Raw genomic sequence first — 24804 nt, forward strand, 5'->3', positions numbered from 1 at the left:
GCAGTTTAGCAGTTTAGTATTTATTTTAGATGCTTTGCTGAGCAGATTCTTATTTCATAATAGTTGCTGACTTTTAGAATGACATTATGTACGTAATAACTGTCATTAATGTTTTGTTGTACTATATTTCTGTAGAGGTTGTTCTGCTGCATGGAAAAGATAAAAGAATATACAGAACTTTCCATGTCACTTCTTTGCCACATCTAGCTGTGTCATGTTCAAGCGTTTGTTGCAGGATCTTGTCGAATATTTGGAAGAGCACGGTACAATTAAAGGTTATCCAAATGCACAAGCAGCTGAAAATGTTGCATTCAAAGATTGTGATATTCTTGTGCTTGCAGCAATAGAGAAGTGTATTACGTGTAAAAATGCCAATGAAATTAGAGCTAAGGTGAGAGAGTCCCTTAAATAATATATCAGTTTCAGTTTTAATATATATATGGCCAGTGTTTAATACAATTATGCATTTTTTGTTCTGACAGATTGTAGCTGAGGGTGCTAATGGGCCAGTTACACCAGCTGCAGACAAAATATTACAAGACCGCAAAATTTTAGTTCTTCCAGACATATTTTGCAGCGCTGGTGGTGTAACTGTATCATATTTTGAATTTCTGAAGAATATTAACCATGTTTCATTTGGGAGGCTGCATTTTAAATATGAAACAGATTCCTATATCAGCTTAATGCGTAAGTTTGCTTTTATTCAACTGTTATTTTGTATTGGCTTGAAAATCTTCAACATACTGCCACAACAAGACACTCAAGTATTAAGCAGTACCAATCCTTTAAGACAGGCATGGTCAACCTTCGGTGATCTGCGGACCAATTCACATACTTATTTAAGCTCGTGGGCCACTTCATCGGGTGACACAACTGCAGCTCTCCTGAAGTTCAAAGAAATGCATGGATATGAATGGCTCCCTTTTATTGAAATGCTACACCAACAAATTCAGCAACAAAAAAGCATTTGTGAGCGCTCATTTATTTAATGTTCACCCATAGAACAGTAAAACTGATAGCAATGAGATGAAAGTGAAAATTATGAATTATGGCAACATTGCATAAATCTAATATGGCAGATGCAATTATCTTGCCAAAGATGGCAGTTGTCCTTTTGATTTAAAATAAAAAGAACCTCCAAATCTAGCACCAATTATCTGAGCTACAGTACAGATAACAGGTATTGCAACCCACTTTGGTTGCCTGAAATCAAAAATTAATATGAGGCGTTTTCCAAAACTAAGGTCTGTTGACAAATATTTTACTGATCATAGGCCTGAATGATGTTTCATGTGTGCAGCACATCTGATGACTCCTTGGGAAACTAGTGCTATGTTGGTTTGATTCAGTAGTCATTTACCAGTCAGTGAGAGCAGATCGCAATGGCCAAGACAATCTTAGATCCCATCAGTTGTGAAGTGCACTGATTTTTGCTGGAAAAAGGATCTTCAGCTGCTGAAATCCATCGTGAGTTATGCCTAGTGTGTGGACCTGAAATAATAAATGACAAAGAAGTTTGAGAATTTCAAAATGGCTCCACAAATGTTGACCGTGAACAGTGAAGTGATAGGCCTAGTATTTGGACTGACAATGTCATTGATCAAGTGAGCCAAAAGCTTCAAAGTGATTTGAGTTCATGATTAGTGGTCTGGATAATGATTTCTAAAATGTTGCTCAAACATCAGTTTACAGGACTGTCACTGAACAGCTTGGATATAACAAACTGTGTGTGTAGTAGGTTCTAAAAATGTTCACTGAGGAGCACTAAGAGCAAATAAATCATAGTGCATGACATTTTGTGGAGAGCTATAGGCAAGATGAATATGATTTGCTTTCCCCCATTGTAAAGGGTGATGCTGATATGCACCAATGTAGAAGCGAAACAAGGGTCGATGCAGTGGCACCATTCGAGTTTACCCAAACTAAAAAGTTTAAGTAGTTTCCCTTCTCAAATCAAAGGATGATGGCTACCATTTTTTGGGACAAAAAGGGTGTCCTTTTGATGAATTTCATGGGCTGTGAGTCAACAATTACAGCAGATGTATACTGTGAAATGCTAACCAAGCCAAATTCTAACATGTGATCCAAAATCGAAGCTATGGAAACTATCGTCTGACATAATCATCCTTCACGCCAGTGCATGCCCTCACACTGCTGCAAAAACTGATGAAAAGATTCAAGATTTTCATTGGGAACTTTTTGAGCACCCTCTGTACAATCCCAACCTTACACCAAGTGACTATTTCCTCTTCTTGCATTTAAAAAACTGGCTAGGTGGACAACAATTTCAAAATGATGTCAAACTCAAGACTACCATCACCAAATGGATCAATTCCCAGGCAGCAGACCTCTATGTGAAGGGATTAAAGAAGCTGGTGCACTGTTACAGGAACTGTATGGATATGAATGGCAGTTATGTGGAAAAGTAAAGTAGATCTATAGTGAAATATTACTGTCAATAAAAACCTTTTCTCTTGAGCTTGTGTTCTATGACCAAACAGACTTTAGTTTTGGAATATGCCTCATATTTTAATTACCTTTCGGCAGTTGCCCTATAAGCTGTTTTTCAGCAATTTATTTTGTAGAAAAGTGCCTTTTCATATTCTATTCCTACACAACAGGTAGTGTTTCACAACACTACAAGCAAGCAGTTTTATCTTTGTACATGGTAAAGAGATAATCATCTGTCAGTTTCACCTGGAATTGGTGACATTAAGAAGGTACTTTTCTGTGCTTAATGCCAGACAGTTTGCAGATAAACTCAGGGAAGATGCAAAGAAACATTTTTATTAAATTAAAAAACAACAAGCACATAACTTTATGCATGAACTGATGACAGGTTACTAACTTATTCAACAAGTTATGGCCCATAATTCTGTTATTCAGATCAGCACATTTTACCAGTAGTTGGTAATTTCATCTCATTTTCACTTACTGCTAACATTTGCAATCTATCAGTGTGTAGCACAGACATAGGTAGTAAGTATTAAAAAACCTTTTTGTGTTGTCAGCACCAATCCAGAGATGAAAAACTTTTGCCAGTGCTCCTTCAAGGTAGTGAGCTGTTTGTCTCACACTCTACATGCACACATTGTCCATAGCTTCATGCTCACACTGGAAACATGTTTCTCTTTGTTGTTCCAATCCAGTGGTGGTGAAATGACATTGCACATATGTGGAGTAAGCAAAACTTTCACTGGTCTGCATCATGAGATGCAAACCAGAAGTGAGCTGAGCATAAGTAGAAATATCTGAAAATGCATCCTGGGCAGAGTACAAAGTACAGTGAGAGTGCTTGTTCTGTGTCCCACCAATCTCTCCCAGAGGCCAGATTGAAACCAATTGTGGGCCAAATCTGGCCTCTGGGCGACAAGTTCCCTACCCCTGCTGTAGGGCATAATTTGGCTGTGTATACTATCATAAACAAGGAGGTGTCTAGTTTCGAAATATCATCCACATACATCGCAACTTTTTCACAAAATTATACCAAATAGCATTTTTCCAAATTTTAGGTTTAATAACTTTGAAAGCTGATGACATCTTCCTGCTGAACACCACCTCATGCATCAGAGCTCAAAGTTATCATATATGCAGCCACGGTATAGGACAGATAAAAGTGTCAATCACTGTGGTGACTACTGATATAATAGCTCATCATGTTATCATTGCTATGGTGAATGCACTCAGTCCACCCCTTCACTTTTGGATGCAGGGAACTAGTTTATAGTTTCTAGATTCCCAACAGATGACATAGTTACTCAACTAGTTTGCACAGAAATAGATGCCCTGATCTGTAATTATTGTGTTAGGAACAAGAGATAACAAAGTATTCACCATTTCTTGTACTGCTGTCCTCAGTTGCTTATTTAAGATGCCAATCATCACTGTGTCTGGTGTTTGATGGCTGCGAGGTCTGAGGTGCCTTGTCACTGTTCACGTGTGTCTCCCCCCCCCCCCCTCCCCCCTCCATCGGAGGTTTGATTCCTCCCTTGGGCAGGGATGTGTGTGTTGTCCTTAGTGTAAGTTAGTTTAAGATAGATTAAGTAGTGTGTAAGCCTAGGGACCGATTACATCAGCAGTTTGGTCCCATAGTGACTTACCACAAATTTCCTATTTCCATTGTGAATCATCACAACTTAATATGAAAAGTGATCTATGATAGTTGTCATGTAGCACATGTGCACTAGTGTTTGGTTAAATGTGCATTTATGCACATGGAACACATTTCTTCAAATAATGATGACTGTCCTGTCTTTGTGTCCTGCAGCAGTATCATTCACCTATCATATGATCCATGATTCACTGTCCCCTGTGTCCTGTGTCCTGATAACACGTGATTGTGAGCCACTTTAAATACGGGATTGTGAGTCACTTTTAATACATCTTCTTTGGCAGTGCCATTACCATGATACCATTGCTAGATGTTTTTCCGCCCTAGATGAGAACTGAAAAATGACATCCACTCTTTTTTACCATCATTGATCTCCTCAATATTTTCTCACCACAACATCCAATGGCACAACAACACAGATCTCCTATTATACTTTTAGTCATCAAACTAAGGTGACCATATGTCCTCATTTTCTGGAGACAATCCTCAGTTTTCATGCTTTGTCCTCAATTTCTTTAAAACTGATTGAGGACAAAAAATCTGCTGAGTTTCTTAATTTTTGTCTTCAGTGTCTGAAATTTCACCAAGTAATTGAAATAGGAAAGAGTGTACCCAACATTTTAAGCTATAACTCAACAGAATATACCAGTGCAATCAAATTTGGCATCAATTTAATAATTTTATTTAATTGCAAGAAAATAGTTTCATAAAGATGTGAAATTATTTTCTGGTGTAAATGAATTTTTCGTTGAATTTAGAAATTATTCTATACTGATTGGAGACATGCCGAAGCATCAAACTAGGTAATCTCCATAATCCAAAACCACTGAATACAGTTGACACTTGACAAATGATCTGCAGAGACAAAAATAAAAAGAGGAACTTAGGGAGGTATGGTACCAAGTTCCAACACTATTGCAGGCCAGAACATGTGCCCCACTCCAGTGCCCCACTCCAGTGCTTGACAGAGATGAATCAAGGTAATGTTTATTTCTATTTCATACTCAGTAGCAGCTGCTTTAGTTTTGAGGTAGATGGAGGCAATGCATTTACTTTCGTAAGAGTAAAGACTTATGAAGTAACCATTCCATGCTCTTGAAAACAGTTCAGTGTTTTAATTTTTCCTCTTTTTTCATTTTTTCCCCTAATTTGTTCAGTTTTTTGCTGTTTGAAATTAATTTTTTCTGCTCTTTACTGCCCCTAAAATTTTGTTGCCATAGATGGCTGCCTAGTCTTGCCTAAGACAGAAATGGCCCTATATGTTATCTGAATATCATCATTCTATATAGTACTCTGTCATCCATAACAAACTGTGGTTATCTTGAACAGGTGGCAGTCTGCACCAGCAGTATTTAGTTTCTGCCGTTCTGCAAGGTTTCAGCCAAGCACTCATAAGACCCCAGTCTTTCAGCATAGCTCATCTTCATTGTCATGCTTCTTTTCCTGTTTGTGAGCTACCACAAAATCAGATTAACTAAATTACAATACCCATTGAGTCAACCAGCTCAAAGGCGATACCAACACTAACAGCCACTTCAATACCACATGATCAGTTATGACTCTAATTTTATGCCACGTGCGTAACACCCAAAGAAAGTGATTCCAAATATTAAACTCAACATTTCCTTCTCTGTGGTCAAGTAATTCTACTCAACTTTATTTAACTGTGCTACTATGTGGTCTTTCCCCATTAACTTACTGACTTCAAATGCATCTGCCCACCTGGTTGCTTGCATTACAGGACAGGATAAACGCTTGTTCATAATTTGTAATAATAGAGGTTAGTTATTAGTGCCTCCTCTAAGTTCTCAAATGTGTGTTGACACAAGTTGTCCTCTGGAAATTTACATCCTTCTTTAATAAATGTGTCAATGCTCTGGCAATATCAGCAAATCAATTTACAAATTCCGTATGATAATTTTGTTATCTTAAAAATGACTCTTGTTGGTTTTTAGTTTGTGGTACTGAAAAACCATGCATTACACTTGAAAATATTGGGCCTGTCTTTGTACCATCTTAGCTGGTCACAAGCCCTAGATCAGGGTTGGCCACAGCATGCAAAACTGTAAGCAAGTAAGATGTAGAGGCTCAGAATGTCTTGGCTTTGCTCAGTTCTTCTTGGAAGTACTTGGTGCAGGCAACATTTCATTTATCATTGCGGTGTAGCAATTTTCAGTCAGCATGACACACTTAGGTTTAGCAGAATCATGGTGTCAGTGCTGTTTAGCCTACGCTATTTGTTTGTGGTACCAGAATAAAGGAAGTTGACAGGTCCAGTGGCTATTTACACAAAAAGAGGCAGTTTAGTGATTTGTCATCACAACAAGCCTTTAAAAGTGAATGGGAATGACAGAAGAGAAAGATGAGTATTCTCAATGTCTATTATGCTGTCACATGAGAAATGGTACTGCAGATTTGCTGTGGAATGACAATAAATCACTATGCAGAAAGAATTTGAACATTTGAATATTTATTTCATGGTGAATGAGCAAAAAGTTACAACAGTCACCAGATATGAATCATTTTTCTGTAAATCAAGAAGCACTTTGTGCTAAATTTGCAGACATGGAGCACATAATGAAGTTGTGGTATGAATAGTAAATTTTCTGCAATTGTATGCACTACTGTACTGTCAGTTGCAACACATTTTGATGGAACTGAACAAAGAGTGTGCAGACTTTGAATATTATTGCAAAGTACTTTGTTTAGGTCAAGGTGCATACCTGCAATGATTTTTCAGTTTAAAATTCGCTATCATTGAATTTATGAAAGAAAAAGGAATGCAGGAATGAAAATTGGAACATTTGGAATGGATTTCAGGTCTTGCATCTTGAGTGGACTTGACTGCACACTGTCCAGAGTAAGACAATGCAAGGTAAGAAATAATTTACTTCTGATTTTATGGGACTGCATTTAAAAAGAAAACTGCATTGTGGAAGGGGCAGGTTGTGATAAGAAATACCGTACATTACCCTAAGCCCACTTGGGTTAAGAAAAATACGACTTCTGTTGAATTCATGAAATATGAAACCAAGTTATAGGCAATGTGACTGCATTTTCATTGAAATGCACCACGTCATAGTTCCCCAGTTCCCCCCGCTCCCCCCTCCTCCCATCCCTCTCCTCATGCTCAGACAGTGTGACATGTCAGTGGGGGAAGCGTGCAGCCGGATGAAGAAGCAAAGCAAGCATTCAAGAGCACTGCTCACTTGCCGATTTCATTGCACTCATGGGCCTACATAATTAACTTTTGTCAACATAAGCAAAATTTTTTGATGGTTAATGTTAAATGCACCACACTTAACATTTAAACACTCCTAGCCACTGGGTGCGGCCCTTCAGATCCTTGGAAAAAAACAGCAATATTGTCTAAGTACACCATACATTGACGTGAATTCAGCACGCTCAATACTGTATATAATAATCACTGAAATGTGGACAGTGCATTATTAAGCCCAAAATTCCCACGGGGAATGGTAAATGTGGTCTTGACTGGTCCTCCAGCACTACTTTCAACTAGTGTTAACCACCTTCTAGATCCATTGCTGAAGAAACCCTGCGTTATCCCAAATTATCTCATGTTTATTCTATATTCAGTATAGGATATGCATCTGTAGCTGTTCTGCAATTTAAATAATAACAGCCACAACAGAACCCCTATTTCTTCATATCATCCAATGATTTCTTACACACAACGATAACTGGTGCTCCTCGGGGACTGCTACTTTTTTCATCATTTAACTCTTGATTGATAAACTTCCACTAATGGTTGCAAATGATGAGGAATTCTATACTGATTCATATTAACCATATGTTTGTCCCCCTTGTTGTGTAGTGTAATGACTAACCCCACTAATGGTCCACTGGGAGCGGAAAAATCTGCGAACTTTATTAACATTTTCTCCAGTGCTATCCTACATTCTCCCTTCAAATGCTGTATTTTCCTGCTTAATACAGATGTATTTGACAGTTTGTTAATGGTATAGGTCCATACTTCATCTGTCCAAATCATTCTCATCCAGAGCATCTACACTGGCAATTAATTACTCTTTTGCTAAAACCACCACATTGGTGCCAAAATTATCCACACTAACCCAAACCATGTTTTCTTCCATCCACTTCCTGTGTTTGTGCCACACTCCTTTGTATAAAACAAGGTGAAGTATCCAGTTTGTCATTGTCCACCAGTACATATTACTTGGTAAGTCGGTTCACATACTCACCCATTCAGTACTCTTATCATGCTAACTGAGTATTAATGATTGTGTTTGCAGTTTATTTGGTTCTACCCCCTTGAAAGGAGAACCTTGCAACAGCATATCATTTTTAGGAGTCTCTCTTTGTGGAACAAGGTCTCTCTGAATTTGACAGTGTGCTGCAAAAGATAAATTTTTCTGTGATGTTATTTATGAAAACCAAGCCCAGGATTTGCACTGTAATCCTCATCTACATGAGGCAACACTTCCATAGTGAATCATGAATAGTGTTTTATTCGTCTCATAACATACAATTTCTAATCATATGATTAGTGTACAGGAGACTCGTCAAAAAATGGATAACACAACTTAGGCCTAATTAGTACAAAGAATTTTAACATTAATATAAACTTTTATTTTTCTTTCCTCCCTTTTGTGAAGGACAGCTACATTTACACACAAGAATATATGTAAATTTATCCTGCTCAAATGTTCAGTTCATCCTTCATGAACTCCTCAACAGTGTAGTAGCAGCATTTGACAAGTATATCATATAGCTTTGTTCTCAGTGTCCCTAGGTTCATACTCAGAACATTCTTTCCTTTTAGCTTGTTATGAATTTTCATTGCCATATACTGATGAGACTGCACATAATAGGTTTAAGCGATGAGTGGGAAGCATAAAATTGTCTTTGTTTCTCGTGTTATACGTGTGATTGAAACAGTTTTTCTTGAATAACTCTAAATTGCTGTGTAGAAAGATGATAATATCATAGATGTATAAGGAGGGAACGGTTAATAACTGTTGTTTTTCAAATAACGGGTGACATGATGTCCTTGGATGGACAGTACACATGTTCCTTATTACTCTTTTCTGTAATGTTAGTATGCAGAATATATTGCTTGAATTTCCCCAAAAAATAATACCATACATTACAACTGATTGAAAGTAGCTGTGGCATGCAATTTTCCTTGTATTCATGTCTGATGCACCAGCTAATATTTGCATAGCAAATGCAAAGCTACACAATTTGTTTAACAGGTAGTCAAAATGTTTATTCCAGTTTAAATTTTTAACTAGGTTTAACCCTAAAAGCTTCACAGAATCCACTTCTTCTATATCCTGATTGTTATGAGTTATTTTAATTTCTTGTGGCTTTGACTGTTTTGTTCTGAATTGGACCATGTGGCTTTTGGGGATGTTCAATCTTAATCCATTCAGTTGGAACCATGTTTCTGGTTTGTTCATTGTGTTTATTATGTAGAGAGGGATGTTTTCTGGCTCCTGGTTTTCAATTAATACAGATGTGTCATCTGCAAATAAAATCGATGGAGCATTTATATTGTTCAGTATATCATTAACGTAGAACAAAAACAAAATAGGTCCTAGAATCGAACCTTGAGGGACACCTTGCACTACTGTTTTCCATTTTGAATAGTAATTTGCTGCATTTGATGAGACAATCACTCTTTGTTTCCTATTTGATAAGTATGAAGTAAGCCAATTTAGAACATTACCCTTGATCCCATAATTGTCAAGCTTAAGGATGAGCAGTGCATGATTTACAGAGTCAAAGGCATTTGTGAGATCACATAAGATTCCTGCAACTTTATTATGGTTGTCTAATGATGTGCTGATCTTGTCAATAAATTTGTTAATTGCATCAATAGTACTTTTGCCACGCTGGGAACCAAATTGGTTTTCCGTAATAATATCATATTTCTTCCAAAAATTTTGAATCTGCATAGCAGCAGCATTTTCAAAGATTTTTCATAGGACTGGAAGGAGGGAGATGGGACAATAATTCCCCATATCCTCTTTTGTCCCTTTACTTCTGCATACTTCAGCATATTTTCTCCAAAATGCTTTACCCAATGCAATAACTGAGTAACATTGACCATAGTAGTGCCACATCATTGATCCCTACTCAGCATAGCCTATAATATGGATAATTCATTCTCTTCCTACCCAAGAGTTCCAGTCTTGGCACCAACACATTCTAATCCATTTATTACACCAACTAAGCAACACTTCACTGTCTGCAAATATCTTTGTAGTCTTGTGGTAAAGACATTTTAGTGAACTTAAAATATAGCCGCTGACAGTGATATCTTTGATTTTGGTAACCTTCTTTCTCATTGAGCCTTGTTTCACATTTCCTGCTAAAGTGTTTAATAAATTTCTTTTGTTCTTTTGAATCATATATGTGTACTTCTTATTGTGGATTGGTATTCTCTCAAGTTAATTAGCTTCTGTGAAACTCATTTTCTGCTGTTGTATTTAATGTATCCGATGTAATGTTAATAAAAATAGAATGAACTGAACGTATATTTTTTAATGAGGAGACAGAGGGAGAAGGGGAGGGGAGGAGGGCATTCACAGGCCTTTTTAATGTGTCAACATTAAGTAGGAGTTGTCAGTGTGCCTTTTACCAGTGGATATTGTTGTTCGGTCTTCTGCAAGAACTTTTGTGGTTTCACCTCTCTTCCTTTGATGTTTGCTGTTGAGGCTCTCTCAGTGTATGTGGGTTTTCCACTGATCATTGTATTTTCAGGTATTGCTATGAAGATACTTAGAGGCACCATGATTCTGAAGAGTAGGTGTTGCAGCAAACAATGTATAACTACTGTCTTCATTTTGATTGCATAAAAAACTGTTATCACTGCATTCTCATATCTGTTGATTTAATATTTTCTTTTGTATATTTCTACATCTATTATCTTTATCTTTATAGATCACTCATTTCCTTTCCCTCTTCAAATGTGCATTTTGTCATATCTGATGGAAAAATGTATCTTTCAGAAAGCTGTTGCATGATATAATCTCATAACAAGCATTTTGCTGTAGTAAAGATAGGACATGAACTCTACAACGGAATTGTAAAATGTTATTTATCTAATATATGAACTGAGAATCACATTTATGTGCCATACTTCTTCTTGTTTCAGATGCTTTTTTGTTGAGATAACAGGATGTACATATCTTATCAAAATACACATTTAAATTGTTAAAAGTTCAACATTTTTCCTCATTGCTTATACATACCAAACATGCTTATGATCTAAGCTTAGTTCCTGTGATAATGGTATTCACTTACCATACCTTCAATTTGTAACATTCTAGTGCATAACACTTTCATAAAAGCTGAATAAATACCATCATTTTCTTCCAGAAAATTTAACTGTTTTACTCTCATTTCTGATAAATACTTCTATGTTTTACTCTCATTCTTTACTGACAATCAATTGGAAAAATATGATCTAATGAAGTTTACAACATATCACTAGCTTATATAATTCTTGATTTCTGCACATCAGTTATGCAAATGGGAATCTTCCTATCAAGTGTCTCTTGTGATGTTCCTTTCAGCTAATGCATCACACAGTAATAGCAATCAGAGGTGATACCTTGACCACCTAATGTTAACTGACTGACTTCCTCATTCATATCATATTTGAAAAGGGGCTAATATTTATGGGAGATTGAAGCATTGGTTGAAAGAAGTTTAACGTGATGTGACATTCTCCTGCTTTATTTCTTCATTGATTGTCCTCAGTGTTGATGACTTTGTTGTGATACTACCTAGAAAAAAACAGGGCGATGAAGTGCATTACTGTCTACTGTAAATGATGTAGCCAACAGGTGCACAGTTGCATTTCACAGTTCTTTACTTTCACAACCCCCCAATAACACACAGTTATATGGCCAGTGCACTACTGTTTAACTTTCAATAAACCTCATTAACAGATTGCAGGCAAACATCCACATACTGCTACAATAGTTTAGTGTTGGATATCTATGAGTAATAAAAAACATAACCACATAATTCTCAGTTCTTTTAGAATAATCAGGTATGTATGGAACTGACACTGTCATTGTTTTAACACATGGCCTAATTGTGTTACATTTATTTCACAGTTAAGTTGATGCAGTGTTGTTCTAACCAACACAGGTTCGTCTGAAACTCGGCCACAGACTGACTGTCTCGGGACCAAAAATTGGGCCCTTATATATCCTCACAATAATAGATGCTGAAACTACACTGCATCAAAAAATTGATTCTCTTTAACAATTTCTTTTACAAAAAGAGTTAGGCCAAATTTGTTTAAATTATGAAATTAGCAAATATCATTATGCAAACAATACTTTTGACAAAACTGTTAATTACTTTGGAATCAAATAAGAGCTGGCTTTGCTAACATATTTTCAAATAGAGCCTGATAGATTCTTTAAGTATATTATTAATTGTTCCCCCAAATGTTTATAATTATTATAGAATTTATATTTGTTTATAAGTCAACAATAGAATTAAAGTTATGAAACAATTACTGATTTCACCCTATAACAAATGATACTAACTAGGAATCGTCAAAATAAATTAGAAAATCAATTACATACATAAAACTAAGTACAAATTAATGATATCAATATAATGGAAGGAAACATTCCACATGGGAAAAATTATATATAAAAACATATGTCTGCTTGTGTCTGTATGTGTGGATGGATATGTGTGTGTGTGCGAGTGTATACCTGTCCTTTTTTTTCCCCCTAAGGTAAGTCTTTCCGCTCCCGGGATTGGAATGACTCCTTACCCTCTCTTTTAAAACCCACTTCCTTTCGTCTTCCCCTCTCCTTCCCTCTTTTCTGATGAGGCAACAGTTTGTTGCGAAAGCTTGAATTTTGTGTGTATGTTTGTGTTTGTTTGTGTGTCTATCGACCTGCCAGCGCTTTTGTTCGGTAAGTCACCTCATCTTTGTTTTTATATATAAAACTAAGTACAAAGTTAGATCTGGTGTTATATTCTTTAAAACTGAGGGCCAATCTTTCTTTTTTTGAAAATGCAGATTACACTTACGTATGTTAATGTTAGTTAGTTAAAAGTGAAAAAATGAATTTTAAGGAGGCAGGTGGCAAAACAAGAGGGAAGCAAAAAATATCCCAGCTTGCTTCATCACATCATCCTCTCATTGGACTGACCAGATAGATATTGCAAATAGCTAACTGGGCAATTCAATGACCACAGTGAGTTAAAAATCTACACAAAAAAATATTACATAAGAAATCTTATCAAAACTACAGTATATTTGTTTCTTCAAATTTATACTTATATGAACTGGCTATATGAAAAACCCCATACAACATATTTACATACAGTGTATTGTACAATGCCACAAAAATCCACAAGTTATAATGAAAATTAGGCACCTTCATCCTAAGTGATGTCCTTTTTGGGTAAACAAAGATTACATTTAAAGATATATCTTATTTTATAGAAATCCTGTCCTCCTCAAAAAAAAAAATTATCTTCATGGGTAGCAAAAACTTAAATGACACTGCACATTGTAGTTCATTTTTGACAGAAAATTTCACTTGCTTAGTGTTTTGTAATTTTCACAAGCACTTTCACTTTTTGAATGAGCTTTTACACATTTTCTCACCAAATTTCCCACATCTTCAACAGGTCCAAGTGGCAATTAGTAAGGAAATGTCCTGCTAGCAGTTCCCTTGGAGGTGGTTCTCCTCCGCCACAGTACTTGGAAAAATCACACAAAACACCCTACTTTAGTACACTTACTTTTACTTCTAACTAAGTCTAAGCTAAATAAATCTAAGAAAAAACATTTCATGTGAAAATTGATAGCTATTACTTCATAAATAGATACATTACATAGTTCTCACAACATTACAATAATTAGCACTAAAACTGACTGTAGTACAAAAGGTGGCGACTAGTAAAAATTTAAAATCAAGTGCACATTACACTGCAAAACATTACTCTAGGTCATAACTGTCTTAAACTGGTTAAACCTGAAAGACTTGGGTCTTTTTTCCATTTGCAAAATAGCAAAAACTGAAAATGTGCAATAGCATAGATTTACTAATCATTACGTTATGAAAAAAAAATTAGTCACCATCACATAACTTAATTACTACTCAAATCATAATTAAGGGGATGGCAGTTGTACCAAATCATTGCCCCACTTCTCTACTCAACTCTGAGCACCACTCTCATTCAACCAGAAAATTAAATCCTCACCAAATCATAAAATGTTACCAAATAGTTGAGTCTGAGTATTCACATCACTCTGGCACCACATTTATCAATTAATCAGAAAACTTATTGTTCTTCATTCCAGTATTACCACTTTAACCTCATAATTCTTCAGGAAACCAATAGAAGTTTTCAGATAACCTGTAGATCCAATTATTTGACTTTTACCTATCTAAAATTTTGCTCTTTCTGTTAAACTCTCATTCCCAGCTGTAGTGACATGAATTGCACAATGTACACAGTACACAACATTTCCTAATTCAAATTTTAGATCATCACTACAGTTACAGCACATTTGCATGTATACAGTTATCTTTTTCATTAACCAATCATGTCTGTCAGCTCCATTATTTTACTTACCTTTCATACCTCATTAGCTAGAGAAGTGCATTCTCAAAAAATATCCCTACTGCAGAGACAGGCTCCCTAACCATTAAGACCCTAACATTATTCATTATTTTATTATTTCATTATTGTTTCATTCTCTAATAAATAAACACCTTCTCTGCTTATCTAATGCAAAATTGACTCTACTAAAAACACTCCAGAATAACAGATCCTTATGCTAAGGCAAACTTACTCTCATTACCAATCAGGCAAAATTATCACTCAGAAAAACTATTATTTATATACTTGAAATTCTAGCCAGAAGGGTGATATACATACAAATCTTGCTTATTCTTCCCACACACATTACTGCAGGCAACTGATAGTTGTCTCACATATACTGATTGCACCGAACACAAGCATTTCTACTATACCACAATTAATATTAGTACCTAGAATTGAATATGGATTTTTTCTGCACATTGCCTCTGCTGGTGCATTCATGAGCTGATTACTTCAGATGTTAATTATAGTTTTCAGATATGCTCACACCTTTCATTATCTGTTTACCTAACCTCTTTGTTTGACAGAAATTCTTTAATCATGGTACCAATTTCTCCTTAATCTCCTCTTATGACTCCATTACTTATAACTAACACAACATAATATATGTAGATAACACTAGAGAAACTTTTTCAAAAATATTTCTATACTTAAGTATCCTGCTGTACAAAATCACATGAAAGTCAAAGTTAGAGTGTTTCTGATTCATTTATAAACTACAGGTACGATAGAAGAAGAGTATGAGTACCTCAGGAAACATGAAAAATGAGACAGCTGGGGTAAGCATTATTGCTACATAATGAATCCAACACAGAATGTAGAACCCCCTACATGCTAATTGCACAAGAAATTAGTTCCAAATAGTAAATCAATGCTGAGTTTTTGAATCACCAAGAAATTGTATACCAACAGATGCCTTTCCAATCCATAGTTAATAGTACCCCTTGTTTCACACTCTTTGATAGCTTACCAGTAGCAGCAACAATTTTTATTCCAGAAACATGCATCACTACTGTACCATCTGGGTTCTTAACAGATTCAAAAAATGCCTGTGAAACACTGTTCAAATCACTACCACTATCCAGTAAACACTTAACATGTATCCCTCACACACTTGCTGTTATTACAGGGTGCCACCCTTCCTTTTTACTTACCATGTGATCTTCATACAATAAATCCTCATTAATCCTTTCCCTGGAAAAACTATCATCTTGCTTATCAAATTATCAGATACAGTCAAATGACAGATAGCATAGTTCTCTTCCTCATTACCACTTTCAAACTCTAACTCTTCATTAGGCCTAACATTATCCTCCTTTATTCTTTCTTTACTTAACACATTGCCATAATTATCAATTATAAAATAAAATACGTCATCCTCATTATTACTGGATTCATCATTGCTATCATTACAACTGCTGTCAGAATCAGGCCAACTTTCCCTTTCTGTATGATTTAGATTTTGTACCACTTCCAACTTTTTCTCTATTTTAGTCAATTCTGAGTCTATATTTGCATTTACTTTTACCAGTTTTTCCTCTCTCACTAATGCACACTTGGTTTCTACCTCAGTTTCTGAATCATTTTTAGTGTGATCAGTTTGGTTCTTGAGTTTAACTCTGCTTTCAGCACAAAATTTCTCGAAAGCCTCCACCTTCCTAGTATTGTCATCACACAGCTTCTTTCTCTCTTCCAGACATTTACTACTGAATAATGTTAATTTGTCATTAGTATTATCACAGTCTTTAACTACCGCCTCAAACTTTTTATTTACTTCTAAAAGATTAGAGCTGACTGCCTTAATCTCCTTTTTTATTTCTCTCTTCAGTTCACCCTTTAAGCTAAACATGTCAGTTCTCATGCTATCAGTTTTCTTTTCCACCCTGCGAATGTCATTTTTCATGCTACTAATGTCTTCTTTCATACTCATATTACTCAAACTACTCATAATTTGTGTTAACATCGCTTCCACTTCTTGGTCTGCCATAAACTTTTACCATCACTGATTTTCCCTACTAGGTTCCTCCACCTTAATCTTAATGATTTCATCCCCTTCAGTATCGTTTTCATCCATTTGGCTCACATCACCATATAACGTATATGATACTTTTATCATTCCATCTGCAATAGGACTTTCATCCCCATCATTCAAAGTTACATTCATGTTTGATTTATAATCACTATATTCTACAGAACCGGTCCCACTAATGTCTTTCTGTTCATTTAACAACTTACCTTCAACTGCTTTGTTCTCAGTCACACTGTCTTGTTTGTTATGGCCACTAATTATGTATCACTTAATATGGAATGGCTTTTGCAATGAATTACCTTGTTTTTAATCACTCGTCTGCTGCTGCTCTGCGGTGGTCATCTAGATCCATCATCTGCAAGTTGTAATTCTCTTGCCAAGGCGTCTTGTTTATCCCAGTCAGCTGTGCTGATTGGTTGCTCCTATGCTCAATGGCTGCTTCCATAGAACCCAAGTGCTGACTGGCTGCTGCACCTTCTTGAGTTCACTGCTTAAAGTTCGCAAGTCCTAGTTTATTGTGGCTACGTACAATAGTCCTCACCCGCAGGGTACCAAATGTGACGTTCTCCTGCTTTATTTCTTTATTGATTGTACTGTGTCAACGTACTTCATTGTGATACTGGCTGAAAAAATAGGTGGTGGAAGTGAAGTACTGTCTACTGTAAATGATGTACCCGATAGATGCACAGTTGTGTTTCACAGTTCTTTACTTTCACTGTTCACAACCCCCCAGTAATGCACAGTTATATGGCCAGTGCACTTTTGTTTAACTTTCGGTAAGACTCATTAACAGGTTGCAGGCAAACATCCACATACTGCTACAATAGTTTACTGTTGAATATCTATTAGCACTTAAAGACATAACTACATAATTCTCAGTTCTTTCAGAATAATGAGGTACATACGGAACAGAAACTGTCATTGTTTTAACACACAGCCTGATTGTGTTACATTTACTTCACAGTCAAGTTGATGTGTTGTTGTTGTTCTAACCAATACAGGTTTCTTGTCTGAAACTTGGCAGTGGACTGACTATCTTGGTACCAAAAATTGGGCCCTTATATATCCTCACAATAATAGGTGCTGAAACTATATGTTGTTCAGTGTTTAATTTACAGAAATTACAATTAAAACTTAACTCATTAAATTAACTGAATACATCAAAAAATTGGTTCTTTTTAACAGTTTCTTCTACTAAGAGAATTTGGCCGAATTATTTGTTTAAATCATGAAATTAACAAATATCGTTACACAAACAATACTTTTGACAAAACTGTTAATTACTTTGGAATGAAATAAGAGCTGGCTTTGATGATATGTTTTTGAATAGAGCCAGACAAATCCTTTAAGAATACTATAAGCTGTTCTTCCAAATGTTTATAATTATTATAGAATTTATATTTGTTTACAAGTCAACAATAGAATTGAAGTTAGAAAACAATTACTGATTTCACTCTATAACAAAAGATACTAACTAGGAATAATCCAAATAAATTAGAAAATCAACTACATAAAACCAAGCACAAAATTAGATCTGGTGTTATATTCTTTAAAGCTGAGGGCCAACCTTTCTCTTTTTTGAAAATGCAGATTATACTCACATATGTTAATGGTAGTTAAAAGTGAAAAAATTAATGTTAAGGAGGCAGATGGCAGAACAAGAGGGGAAGTAAAAAATATCCCAGCTTGCTTCATCACAATGGGGCAGACCAATCAAAACCGAGACTGAGAGACCTACCATGTTTGAGGACAGATGAAGGAAGATGAAGGGAAATATAGAGGAGTCAGATTGTACATTAGTATAGAGCCAGATTGAGTCTGAGATAAGATGGATAGAATGAAAGGATATCCACAAATGTGAGCTATTTCTAAAGTTCCTGACATTTCATCGTCATTTCACTTTGTTTTGAACTTTGAAATTACATTGGTGCTTTTCATATACATTTCATGCAGATGGCTTTTTTGCATTTCTCCTAGAAGTTGTTGGTCTTCTTTCGATTTGATTGATTTGATTTGATTTGTTTCGTGTTCCATAGGTCCAACTGTGTTGGATACAAAGGACATGGAACGAGTCAGTTTTTTACAAATACAATCTGATAATCTTATAGCATATACAAGAATTTGAGTAAATAATTATATAAAAATTTATACAGTAAATTCTTTGGGCAGCAATACAGAAAAAGAAAATACATATTTTCTAAGAATCATTAAAACACTACAGAAAACAGATACGGAGCACACACAGATACAGAGTTCAGGCTAAATAAAATTCTTAGTGGCATTATGTCAACTTGTATTATATAACATTAAAATATTACAATTTATTTAGTTAAAAATTCATCTAGACTGTAAAAAGCTTTTTCTAGCAGAAATATTTTTAGTGCTTTCTTAAACTCACTCTTGTTATGAATCTTTGTCTTTATTCCGGGAGGAAGAGTGTTGAAGAGTTTTGCTCCAGTGTAGTGGACACCCTTTTGTGCCAAGCTCAAATTTCTGAGTTCACTGTGTATGTCATTCTTCCTCCGTGTGTTATGCTCATGATAATTACTGTTTGGTTGAAGTATATCTATATTTTTATAAACAAAACACATGAAAGAAAAAATATATTGGCATGTAGTTGTGTATATTTTAAGATTACGAAAACTATTTCTACAAGAGTCTCTTGGGTGCAATCCACATATAATTCTTAAAGCTCGCTTCTGTGCAATGAACACTTTCCTTGCTAATGGCTGATTGCCCCAAAAAATAATTCCGTACTCAATGAGACAATGAAAATAGCCATAATATGCCACTTTTGCAGTGTTAGGTTCAACACATGTAGTGACAACCCGTAAAGCATAGGTAGCAGAGCTAAGCCTCTTACAGAGATCAATAATATGGGAAGACCAGTTCATTTTCTTGTCAATGTGCACTCCAAGAAATTTTGTTGTTTCCGTTCTAACTATTGGTTGATTACCACATGTCACACTTATCTCTCTCTCTTTTTCTGTTTTTGTACAGAATTGAATAAAGCTGGTCTTACTGGAATTTAATGAGAGACCATTCACCTTGAACCAATTAACCATATCTGAGAGTATGTGATTAATGAGTTCCTCAAGATTGTTGTCTGTTCTATTGCTCATAAAAATTGTGGTATCATCAGCAAATAATGTAAATGTACACGGCAGGCTTGTACATGATGGTAGATCATTTATAAAAATCAGGAATAATAGTGGCACAAGAATTGAGCCCTGGGGCACTCCACATGTAATGGAACTCCATTCAGAATCTGAGGAAGTGTCATATACTCCACACGAGCTATTCAACACAACTTTTTGTTTTCTGTCTTGGAGGTATGACTGTAGCCAATTGCCTGCAACACCACTTATTCCTGCTAATTTTGCTTTTTGCAAGAGAAATTTGACACTTCTTTCACTTGTCTGGTTCTACAGCTGTGACTTCAGTCAGTTAGCTTGCTTGCTTTTGGTTCACTCTTTATTGTTTCCTGTTGATGTGTTCATTTATTAGCTGCCTTCCTTTCAGATTATTTTTGGTTATTTAAGTGCAGATGATCCACAGATTTATTGCTGTCACATCCAAGATACTGAAAGGCCTGCATCAACCATCTCCTCCAAGCAACCTTAGTTGAATACTTATGAATCCTTTGATCAACAATTTCCTCATCATACTTTGAATCATTATAAAAGATAACAGTTTCAGGTTTCTTCTTTCCTTCTTCACTCATTCCTAACTCAGAAAGTAGTGTGCTGAGAATAATGACACTCTTATTCTCCTTCCATTTGTACACTGTCTGGCTCCACTCTGGCTTATCATTCTCCTTCAAGACGATGGTGGAATGTAAGTCATAATTGTTTTCTAGATAGTTGAGGAGATTTGGGCAAATCATGTTCATTGTTCCTGCTAAAGTTATTTTCTTCTGTTGGAGTTCCTTGGCAAGCTGAAGGGATGCAAAGGACTTGTTTGTTGTCATTATGTTTCCATGGTTTAGAAATGACTCAAGGAGGCAAGGAACAAAATACTCTCCCTATAGTGGCCGTCTGGTTGGAATTCATTTTAATCAAGATACTTTAAGCCATTGCAAATCTACTTGGATGCCACATCTGAAGCTGTCTCTGTTTGTCAGGTTCGTTGGCATAAAATGGGTAAAGCTGCACTTTGGTTTGCTTGGAGGTAACTGCTCATCACTAATATTTCCACCATGGTAGTAGGAGTGTAGGCAGTTTTGGACAAACTTTTCTAAGTTTGCAGAATCTTTCCATTGTCATTTAATCCCCAATAAAATTAGGGCCTCAAGAACATGAGCAAAAGTCACCCAAGTGAATACCTGTGCCACAAGAAGCACCTCTTGAATACATGACTCCAATCATTGTTTCCAGTTCCTACTGTGATTTGGTCCAAGAGCTGTTTTTCTGTTTTTATTTAATCCAAGAATTTGATTGTTTTACATAATATGCAGCATCAATTAATCAAAATGATACAGTCATCCAATTGGTAGGCATGTGCAAAGGATCGTCCTCTCACCTTCAGGACATTCAAAGCTTTCCTCCCTCCAGGCAACAGCATGTCAGTGACCTTCCATTCTGTTCCACAGCCATCTTCACTGTTGCAACAGTTGAATCCTGAGAGTGTTCTGGAAAGAATTGAGATTGGCACTCATCTATTGATGAGTGTCAGTTGTCTCTGGCAGAAACTCACCACACAAATCTGATAATCCACTTTCTAATCTAATATGTGAGTTCTCCAAACACACAGTGTCTCTTCTGTAATAAGACAACACTGAAATGCCTGTTACAGGACAAATAGAAACCCTCACTTATGAGATGAATAACAAGAGCTACAGACAAAATACAACTATAAAGTTGAAACTTCGGACATATTAAAACTGTGTGCTGGACTGAGACTCAAACACAGGACCTTTCCCTTTCACAGGCAAGTGCTCTACCAACTAAGCTACCCAAGCACGACTCACACCCCGTCCTCACAGCTTCACTTCTGCCAGTATCTCGTCTCCTACCTTCTGGGAACTATAAAGTTATTTTACATCATTTGAGGCATCAGTTGTTGACCCAAAAAACTTCTGTGTATACTTCATGAAAAAATCCTGAACTCATGGAAATTCAGAAAATGGCAGTACACGAATGGCACGAGCAGAAGAAATGAGGAAAAGTCAATAAGTTTGGTAGAAAGACATTAAAAACCGATTATGTTTCTGTTAAAATAAAAGTTGAAAGATTCCTGTGACCCTTTTGCTGTTACAGTTTTAATAAAAAAATAATAATAGCAATACTTTTTACACTTTTCAGTGGACTGTCCCAAAAAAAGTGTAAATTGTTCATTGTTTGCTAAGACTGCCATCTTAAGTGTATTAACAAGTATTGTGTTACACACTTTACTTACTGTAATTTTATGACAATTATCAATAACAAGCCTAACATTGGAACACAAATATCTCTTTAATGTGGTTTCATGAAAGACTTTTGCTTCTGTGTTTCATTTACACCATTACACCATTGGACATGATCAGTTCAAAGAAGGAAACACATTTGTGTGTATTATCTCTCAGCCACTGACACACACACACACACATACACACACACACACACACACACACACACACACAGGCTCTTGGGATTGTCAGTTTGCAATACCAGTGTCTTATGGTGACGTACCGTTCCTATGTACAATCAGTTTTTAGCCACGGGATTATTTTCTTGGGATCGAAGACCCAAGTTTCTTACTGCAGAAATGGGCCGTAAGAATACTAACATAAAGTGCTAGTCAGGCTCATTATAAGGAATTATTTGAAAAACTTGGTGTCCTGTCTGCATTAAGTGAATCTGTCCAACAATCTGTTGTACATATTGGGGACTCATTAATAGTTTATATATAATCATGGAACAAGAGCCAGTTTGGACTCTACCAAGGAAAAACAAACAAGTAATTCAAAAATGTATTCCCATGAGGGAATAAAATTGTGTATTAAATTGCCCAAGCAAATGAAAAAGATTACTAAAATGAATCTATTTAAAATGATAGTTAAAACACATTTCATAAGTAATGTACACTACACAACTTAAGATTACTTAGTGAACTCAGAGTAGTGGTTAATAATGAAATCACAATACATTATCATAAAGTAATGTCTTCAGTCATGTGATGAGATGTATATTAAAGAAACTAATGTTTTGGCATTGTCCTGAGCTCAAGATCTCACTCATGATAGCAGTCAGTACATTTACTCAGTTCTCCAGAAGGACTGAAGGAAGGTCATGGGGATGTGCATGTGGCATAGTAGCATATTTATGGGCCTAGATTCATTAGTTTTCTGGACAGACTGAAGAGAGTGCGAGGAACATAACAGTATTTTTGTGATCCTGGAGAAAATAGTGGGTGTCCATAGTGTGTGCAGTGATTGAATAAAGAGGTGTGAAGAAACAATGCAAAGCTGATATTATATTATAAGTTGCATTGAGAAAATTGTGTATATTTGAAAGGACATTGTACAAAAATGCCAAACTGAGAGAAATAGTGCACTGAACACAAATTTGGGGGTTAAGTTTCCTCTGTCTGGCCATCCTCATTTTGATTCTACATCATTTTCCCAAATCATTTCAGGCAAATGTCAGCATGGATCCTTTAAGATTACCACAGTCAACTACCAATCCTTTCCCCATAAAATACATCTTTATATGTTATATATGTGTGTATATTTGTGTTACGGTATTTATTTCCATTGTATCGTGATGACACATCCTATGATCTGGATGCCTGGATGAATAAGCACATAAATAAATACTTCCCCATGCAGAATTTTCCTATTCTGAGTTTCATAATTGTGAACTTGGTTGATTAATGAATATAATATTCCTTATGACTTTATAAAACACATTCACATACATGACATTTTAGTTTATGATGCCCTAGTGGCAACATCTATCATAAAACAGATCATTTTCTTGGACTCAAATTTCCCCATAAAATTTCATCAAATCACTTACGCACATTATCTGTCTCATCTCAAAGGATTTCTATAAGCAGTTTTACTCTTGGTCTTACTATTCTTAGTAAGCTACTTTTGCTCATTGGACATTGTATAATAAAAGTCTTGATGAGCTCAAGACTTCAGATATCTCCTGTGAACCAGTTGTATGTCTGCTCAGTTATCATCTGTACAGTTTTCTGGTATGACTGTGTTTGTGCCATGGATTAGCTTATTTGTGTCAGCAGAAAAGATAAATTCTGTAAGACTGGTCTTTCATGCAGTTTAAGAAGAGGAGCAAACTTACTTTATTTTTATTTATGCTCCATACTGTCAAAGACCTGAAAATACCAAGAGGATGATTTTTGAAACTTATTGACAGATCAATACTATGTGCAGACAGGAAATAAAACCTGGAAGCTTCCCTTTCATGGGCTACACTGTTCCTAACAGAGCTATCCAGGCAAAATACTTTTAGTTATTTAGCTTTATGATTTTATGTGTGAGAACATTTGTTGCATTCTTTTGATGAATACATGAAAATGTTGAGTTGAGAGCCATGTACCAAGTTCTGTCATGAGAAAAATGAATAAGTATGTTCCTGTGTTCAAATTTTCAATTTTTTTTTTAGAAAAGATTGGAAGAAATGGGTTAATAATTAAATGTAATTAGCCAGTTTTCAGTTTGATGGACGACATCCTAAGTTTGTTAGGAGATATGCCTTGACCCATTAATTGTTTATTAAAATAGTGCAAGACAGAATAAAATTTTAGAATTCTGCTAGAAACACTCATGAAAAATACCACTGTTATTTAGTTATCTTTGATTTTTGTATTTTTGTGTGAGTACCAACACATATTTGAAGAAAATGTAATGCTTGTGTATAGCAGATGGTACAATGTTTGTTTTTACTTTCATAAAATAATCACTGAATTGTTTATCTGTCTCAGTTTTATTAATGTACTAGATTATATTTGATTGATTTTATCTTTTTATTTGTGGTACACATTTTTTCACTTTTTGATGACACTAATACTGCTATTA

At 35.6% G+C, this 24804-nt stretch overlaps 1 protein-coding gene across 1 annotated transcript in view; it reads left to right on the forward strand.

Moving 5' to 3' along the window:
• Window positions 1–214: 214 nt before the first annotated feature.
• Window positions 215–24804, forward strand: part of LOC124594775 (glutamate dehydrogenase, mitochondrial-like) — a 45870-nt gene continuing 21280 nt past the window's right edge. The window contains exons 1-2 of the mRNA XM_047133181.1: window positions 215–391; window positions 483–687. Coding sequence (XP_046989137.1) covers window positions 215–391; window positions 483–687 — 382 coding nt within the window. The remainder of the gene's footprint in view (window positions 392–482; window positions 688–24804) is intronic.

This window comes from Schistocerca americana, chromosome 1 (genome assembly GCF_021461395.2).
Source record: "Schistocerca americana isolate TAMUIC-IGC-003095 chromosome 1, iqSchAmer2.1, whole genome shotgun sequence".
In the NCBI taxonomy this organism is placed as follows: Eukaryota; Metazoa; Arthropoda; class Insecta; order Orthoptera; family Acrididae; genus Schistocerca; species Schistocerca americana.